This window comes from Geospiza fortis, unplaced genomic scaffold (genome assembly GCF_000277835.1).
Source record: "Geospiza fortis unplaced genomic scaffold, GeoFor_1.0 scaffold54, whole genome shotgun sequence".
In the NCBI taxonomy this organism is placed as follows: Eukaryota; Metazoa; Chordata; class Aves; order Passeriformes; family Thraupidae; genus Geospiza; species Geospiza fortis.
The window spans coordinates 5917564-5925083 of NW_005054301.1; the positions used below are offsets into that span (position 1 = coordinate 5917564).

Genomic DNA, 7520 nt, shown 5'->3' on the forward strand with positions numbered 1-7520 from the left:
GCCTTAGACTGTCCTCGGGGACCCACCTGTGCTGCCCGCTGCCCCGGCGAGCGCCTCCACGGCGGGACGGGGGGTGGCAGGCAGGGCCGTGCGTGGGCTCCATGTGCTCCCTCCTTCTTTACGCAGTGAATGGGCTCCAGGCTCGGACCTTCGGCGTCTGGACCCTCCTGTCATCCGTGATCCGCTGCCTCTGCGCAATCGACATCCGTAACAGGACGTATGTAAAGCAGCGCCCGAGAAATCCATTGGTTTGCTTGCTAGACACAGCCTGAGCTTAGGGGGCGGCACAGAGGAGGTGGGGAATCAAAAGCTGTTCCTGAACTTTCGATAGTGTTGACAGCATTGCCTTGAAGAAGCTCAAATAGCAGTGTAGGATTTGTGCGGCAGCTGCTGCCCCCTTCTTCCTCTGTGGGGACAGGCTGCGCGTTTGAGTTCTGTCCTTAGCTCAGTCAGAAACGGGGACATCTGAGAACCCCTTACTGTCACCAATTTCTGAGCTCCAGCTCGGAAAGCATTTTCTGAATGCCGTTGCTGCTCTGTTAATTAAGCAATTGCCAAGGCTGTGGTGTGACTGATGCTCAATACTTTTACTATGGCAGCTCAGCTAAAGACTGGGACAGTTTTAGGTGCCCCATTGCAGTGGTCTGAACTGGTTGCTTTCTTTCCTACACTTACCTGGGGCTGACAACAAGGCCTGAGGGGCAGCCTGATGCTGAGTGGGAGATACACCATTTCTCCCTGTGCTAACAGAAGGGAGCGGTTTCTGAGAGGGGTTTCCAAGCAAGCTGACTTGAGGTCTGTGCTAGACAAAGCCTTTATTGGAGGTTGCTAAAATGCTTCTGTCAGTGCTTCCCTCAGCCCTGCAGCAGAAGTCACTGTTCACCTGGCAGTATGTGCTTGGATTGCCCAGGGTTATCCAAGGGAGGTGCAGGGACTGAACAATATGTTTTTAGGGGGTGGTGGCAATGCTATTTATCAAGAATCAGTTGTTTCTCTGAGAAATTTTATCTTGCATCTCTTGAACTTGCTCCCTTTTCACCAGCCGTGGCCCATAGAGGGTAGCAGAGCACAGGTGGGAAGACAGTGGGTGATGCAGCCTGAAGTCAGCCAAGTCCTGTCACCCTAGTTCTCTGCTCTGCCAGTTCTCACCTTCTTTTTGTGTGTGCACATACTTCTCATTTCACTGGTGCCCTACTCATGCTCTTCACCTTCCTTCAGGCAAGATAATGCCTGTGACTTTCAATGCACCATTGAACATGCTGCCCCATTCTCCACTCAGTTGTTGCCCAGGGAGATTTTGCACCTCACTAGGCAAGGGACAAAGTCCCCTCTGTGCTGCCAGTGAGATCAGATACGGCAGCATGCAGGTTTGCCTTTTTTCCCACTCAACCATATTCATGCCCATAGTATGATATGATAACCTGCTTTTTTCTGCTTTTCAACAGCCTCTATCACATCACACTCTTTACCTTCTTCTTGGCCCTTGCTCACTTCCTCTCTGAGGTCTTCATATACCACACTGCAGCCTTGACAATTGGAGTTATGGCACCCCTCATGGTAGCAAGTAAGTAGAGCTCTGCATCCTCCCCCTGCATACTCTCCTTGGAGCTCATGCCATGAGCTATGACAGCCCAGAAAAACTCCCTGTGCAGCTATGGGCTGAGGGGATGCCTCATCTCTTGTCCAGCATTTTCTACACAATTTATCCTCTATCTCTATCATAGGTTTCTCTATTATGGGGATGTTGATTGGACTGCAGTACCTGGAGGTAGAAGCACTATCACAAAACAAGAAGAAAAACTGAAGTTGAGGGCTTTTAGTGGGTCAGTGTCATCTTCTACCTTCACTGCCAGACCTCCACGAAAGCTCAGCTGAACTTCTCCAGGACACCAGTCCCGCTGGTGGGTCAGTGTTGGACTGTCAATCACTGTCATTACCAAGTTGTTTTTGTCTTGTCCAGGCAACATTTCAACTGACTGATGTCAAAGACCAAGTCCCAGAGGAGTTTGTGTCAAAGCTTATGGGAGGCAGTTGATGACCGAGTCCCTGGGTAGCAGGCAAAGCCTCTGGCATGCCCAGAGCACTAAGGACTTCTCTCCTGGTGTGCCTGTGGGAATAAGGTGCAGAACTATCCAGGATGTGCTGAACACTTTGGACCAGAAAGAGAGAATGGGTGCTACCCCTGGCATTGCTGTGTAACTTGCATGTGTGTGTTCCCCGGGGGCCATTTCTAATAAATGACAAAAAACTGCAGTGGGCTATGTTTGTATTTCTGCTACACAGCAGTGGGCAGAAGAACAGAGCCAACAGCACCTTCTTCCACTGTATGCTGCAGAATACATCATCTCTCTTTACAGCAAACCTACCTTTCCCTGAGTCCTTGCCACAGACTTCCAGGTCTGATTGCTCATATAACACACATGATGTTGATGCTCTCTTTCTTCAGCATGCTGGTGACAGCAAACTCAAACTATGAATCTGTGAGCGAGGACTGAACTTCCTTTGTAGCAAGTTATAACCACAGAAGTTGGAGAAAACAGAAACAGGTTCCTTAGATCTAGAGAAAATAATGCTCAAAACAGTGGGCAGCACACAGAATGCAGAAAAAAACCCAGCAGGAACTCCTAGCTGGGAAGACCATTCACATGCAGAAGAAAGAGGAAACAAAGGAAAAGAACACAGCAGTAGCACTGGGCAGAAAGATGATTCTTCCATTGTGCAGAACATTTAATGAGCCACATGGAGACTGTTTCCAATCATTTAATATGAACATGTCAGGTTTCATTGTACACTTCAAATGTTCATATTTTACATTAAAATTTCCATTGAAAATCATTCTAAACCCCCATCCTCAATCCCAAACTAGCAAAGATAGGACTTCAATCATATAATACACTGAATTGGAAGGAATTTATCAGGATCACAGTCCAACTCCTGGGCCTCCACAGGACCCCTAAGAATCACACCATGTGCCTGAGAGTGTTGTCTAAGCACTTACTGAACTCAGGCTGTATCAAAATGTAGTATATCAAAAAATGTTAAAATTTCACCAAAAAAAAAAAGTTTTGTCAAAAATAGTTTGTCAGAGAGGAATATTTTTAACCATTCCACCTCAGTACAGCTTTTGTCCCATCAAATAAATGATTTAAGGTGTACTAGGACACTTGATGTCTCTAGCAGGGGTGGGATGCTGGAAAGGATGGAGAAGTGATAAAAGGATCTACAGTTGTGTTTAGAAGATAAACAGCATACAGATGGGCAGTGTCTATAAGACACAAATGCTGGTAAGTAGGCACCTTCTCCTCTTCTCTGTTATGAAGTGAGAAGCTTCCACTGGAGCAAAGCTGGATTCCCATCATCCCCCTCTCTGTGGGGGTGAAGAGCAACACAGCCTTGGCTGGTTTTCTCAATATAACACTTCACAAAAGTTCGTATGTAATGTTGAAACATACAAAAGGCACCTTATTGTTAAGGATGAAGACAGGGTCCTCAGCCCAGAGATACAGCGGTTTGACTCGCTTCTGTTAATGTAGTGATGAGCTAGATTTAGGCTGCAGAACTAGTCCTTGCCTCAAGCTAGAAGGAGGCATATTGGTATCTCTTAATTTTTCCTAATATGCAGGAACATCAGGGCAACCCCAGGGAATTCTGAGTAGAAGTTTATTCAGACTAAAGTGCTTCATCTGGAAAAGCCAAATAATAACAGAAGAGCTGGCAGCAGCTGGTGCACTGCTTTGCACTTGCTGGTAATGTTCTGAGGCCTCTACTACTACCTGTGCAACACAGAGCACCATGGGAACCAGGGCAGAGCAACTCTTTTTCCCTAGAGCCAGCTCTTCTAGGGCTGCTCACAGAGTTAAGTGTGGTTCAGGTTCTGCCTTTCACCTCACAGCCACATGCAAGGTGCCACCATCATGCTCAGGGTTAGCCTGGTACTGTGGCTTTTCTCCCAGCACACATGCTTTTTCCAAGCATACATGGTGGGACTGGGGAGACACAGCAGATTTTCCCAGCTTTTCCTCCCAAACGCCAAAACAGCATGATGCAAGGATAAAACTGATGAAAGCAACCCCCCTCTTGTTTTGCTCTTTCTCACAAGCAGTTCACAGGGCTCCTGTCCTGAGGCTGCTCCCCTCCCATGGCATGCATGTGACAGGAGGATGGTGCAGGTAGAAAAGATGGGAATGAGGGGGGGCTGTATCTCCCAGTTTTGCCACCCCTTCATTTCACAGTCGCGATTCCTCAAGGACTATGGGATTAGTGTAGGCTTCTGGCAACACTTTCTGCAAGTCAGAGAAAAACAGAGTATGGTTAGGATCCTGGCCGGCCAGAGCCAGGCTTCAGAGACATCGTAGTTCATAGTTCCCTAGTACTGCAGAAATCCCCAAAGAAGAATCACCATCATCAGAGAGGGCTGCTGGTTCCCTCTTCCTTCTCTTGTCACTTTCACTGCCCAGGCAAGAGGCACTGTGGCAGTGCAACATCCAACTGTTTAAGCTACTTGCTGTAGTCTTCAGACCACTACTGTGGTCTGATAATTCACTGTGGGGCTGATACCACCAGAGGGATCAGACCCACAGCCAGCTCACCAACAAAATTTCACTGTGACCCAAGCTCAGCTTCAAGCATGAAGTTGCAGGGCCAGTTCCCTGGGCAATGGAAAGTGCACTGCATGCCATGAGGCAGCAGAGTGTCTGTGCAAACACCAGAGAGAACTTGCTTTCTTTACATCCTCAGGAGGCTCAGCACAATCACTAGTTCCCCTGTGTTCTTACTCAAGCATGTTTGAGGCCTCTTCAACTCCCAGACACATTGCTTATCTTGCTCTTCTTCCAAGTCTTTTCATCCCCGCCCCCACTGCCCATTCAAGTGCTGGCCCCCTCTGTCCTGCTTCTTCCCTTTCCCCAGCTTGGACTTATGGCTGAGATAACTCCACAAAGCAGTGTCTTCTTCAAAGTTCACTACTCGTATCTTAAAGAGATGTAAGAAATAAGAGGCAAACATACAAAAGATTTTTTCTCCATAAATCCTGTAGAAGAACTAACCTAATTTTTTGGAACCTTAAGATGGAGGGAGCTTTTCCCAGAGCAAAAGCAAGGAAAATGGAGACTGCTGCCCAATTACCACCCTATCCTCAGCTTCATGGAACAGCCAAACTGTTGTAATTCCAGTTCAGCTTTCCTGGGTGGAGTTTGACAAGCTCAGCTTCTGAGCCTTTCTGGGGTGTGTTAGGATTAAACTTGAGACTTTTTCTTCCCCTAGTGGATTTTGGAAAGCATACTTCTCAAGTTCTAATTCTGCTTACAGTGAGACAGCCCAGCTGTCACCAATTCAGAAGATAGCACACAGACTTGTAAGGGTTAATGTGGAGTCTCCTGCAGCCTGGGCTCTGAGTTTACTCACTGTAAGGCAAGACTGACATCTGAGGCAGAAATCAGAGGTGCATGGGAAAGAGGTTCACATCCCCAGTGCAGTTCAAGAGAAATCCAGGCAGCATGGAAAGAAGAGATATGAAACAGTCTCATTTTGAGTAGGCTCTTACACAATCTGTAGGTGAAAAGGTTTTACAGAAGTCAGCAGCAATATCCCAAAGCAGAGAGGGAGATAAGGAAAGTGTCAAAGACATGTCGGAAAGCAAAAGCCAGGAAGTGCAAAGAGGGAACTTCAATAAGCAGGAAGGGTAGGGGGGGTGCATGAAGTGGTGCAAGAGGTAGGAATAAGGGGAAATCTGCACTTAGACTTCAGAAATTCCACCAGAATGCACCATGGAAGCATTCAAGCAACTCAGACCAGGTTCCCCAAGCACCTCTGGGGTCTCAGCACCAGTTTTCTGCTGTGGAGCTATAGGAGCAGAGATTTAGATCAGACAGTCTGCAGGGCTCCACCACCTTGGGAAAGGAAAGCTGCTCTCACAGCTGTGAGTCACAGTACTGGAAAAGGGCATACAGATGGCCTGCCTATGGCTTTGGGATGGGAGAAGGCTGCTTGCCACACAGTAAACAAAGAAATGGAGTAGGGAAGTTTGGGAAGCAGAGAATGGGTACACATTGTTTGTGCCTACTACACAAAATTCCAGCATTTTTTAATTGGCAGTATTTCACTAGAAGCTAAGCATGGTGCAGCTTCCACCAGAATCCAGTAAGCTACTGAGGGTGGACACTTGTCCTAAACAAACTATGGAAGATCAGCAAAGATACTTTTTCTAAATGCAAAGGAACAGTACAAAAAGGTTTGCATGGATGCTGCAAATCACAAGCAAAGGAGCACAAGCAGTACACAGCATATTCATGAGTATAATGTGTGTGCTGAATCAACTGACACTACTATGAAATCTTAAGGCACAACTTGGAATGGCTTCAGATGCATTTACAACAAAGGCTCTGCTTTTGCCTGTTAGTCCTGTTGGCTGTGGCACTGTATGATACACACAGTCTATCACACCTTGAAAAGCAAAGGATAACTTAGTAGACCAGCCTGTCAGTGTGGCACAGAAGACAGTGAGTAGTAAAGCATACCACCCCAAAACCAATTCTTTAAAGGGTTCCTGGTATCACCTTCAGCCAAAAATCTGGACTGTAAAAACAATGACAGTGACTCCAAATGTCTGCACCTCCTCTCCCTAACAAATGACTGACAGTTCAGTTCTTAATCTGCTCCAGCACCAGGCTTTGCTTCACTGCACCTAGCTGAATCCCTACATCTCTGTCTGACATGAGTCTAGGGGGATCTCCACTCTGTTCTTGGAAGCTGTCTTGTCTTTCCTTTCAGCTGAGTACCTGAGAAGACCAGAAAGATTCTTGATACCCTACAGCCATTGCAGTCACCCCAGAAATGCCATTGGCTTCATGCCTGTGCCACCCTGTGAGCGTTCAGAGAAGCAGATGAGTGCAATTCTCCTACCTTGGTGTGTATAAGCTAGTGAGCAGGAGTGGCAATTGATGGGGTTAGATTTACAAGCTACAGTCCCATAATCCATGATCTGATTGCTGCCTTGGAGTCTCTGTAATGACAGTCACAAGTCAGAAAATATGGAGGCAAGCAGGAAAAGAAATTAAAGCGGAGCAAAATGAGAAAGGGAAGCAGACAATGGAAGAAACCAGTAAAATCACCCAAGCATGTGTAAGGCAGCTGTGCCACATAGAAAAGCCCCAGTACCTGACTTTGTCAGAGCTCTCCACAAAGGCAGCACACAGTGCCCAAGCCCAGCTGCTGATCCCCTGGCCGAAGCTTCCATCTTAATGCAGAATACCAGATTCAGCCTACCATCAGTCAGTTAGCACCTGCAGTTGGTTGTTAAGTTTGAGAATACTCAGGTGAGCTCAGCCATGTGGAGGACACATTTGGGGGTGTTGGTGGGGTGTGCAACATGACTTCTTCTGAGCATGTCTCCTCAGGGGGAAGGAGCTGCCAGTGAAATTTTTGACTGACTGAGACCTGTTATCTCACACACATCCCTCTGGTTCTTACTACTGTCAGTTCTGGAGACTTTGAGGATTATAAAATTGACATTGCACCACCTT

The 7520-nt window shown here is 47.1% G+C and overlaps 2 protein-coding genes across 2 annotated transcripts in view; one reads left to right on the forward strand and one right to left on the reverse strand.

Annotated features, from left to right (window-relative positions):
* Positions 1 to 82: 82 nt before the first annotated feature.
* ERG28 (ergosterol biosynthesis 28 homolog) lies at positions 83 to 2253 on the forward strand. Its single transcript, XM_031064202.1, has 3 exons — positions 83 to 217; positions 1446 to 1564; positions 1725 to 2253. Exons 1-3 carry the CDS (start codon positions 102 to 104, stop codon positions 1802 to 1804), a joined length of 315 nt encoding a protein of 104 aa, XP_030920062.1. The 5' UTR covers positions 83 to 101; the 3' UTR covers positions 1805 to 2253.
* Positions 2254 to 2742: 489 nt separating this feature from the next.
* The window catches only part of FLVCR2 (FLVCR heme transporter 2), a 33459-nt gene continuing 28681 nt past the window's right edge, over positions 2743 to 7520 (reverse strand). Inside the window, exons 12-13 of the mRNA XM_031064210.1 lie at positions 6901 to 7000; positions 2743 to 4283 (exon numbers count right to left, since the gene is read on the reverse strand). Coding sequence (XP_030920070.1) covers positions 4258 to 4283; positions 6901 to 7000 — 126 coding nt within the window. The 3' untranslated portion in view covers positions 2743 to 4257. The remainder of the gene's footprint in view (positions 4284 to 6900; positions 7001 to 7520) is intronic.

Excerpts from the sequence above, each read along its gene's own strand:
- ERG28 (XM_031064202.1), top strand. The coding sequence starts at position 102 with ATGTGCTCCCTCCTTCTTTACGCAGTGAATGGGCTCCAGGCTCGGACC. Across the intron at positions 218-1,445 it reads ATCGACATCCGTAACAGGAC|CCTCTATCACATCACACTCT; the intron begins GTATGTAAAGCA and ends GCTTTTCAACAG. Across the intron at positions 1,565-1,724 it reads GGCACCCCTCATGGTAGCAA|GTTTCTCTATTATGGGGATG; the intron begins GTAAGTAGAGCT and ends TCTCTATCATAG.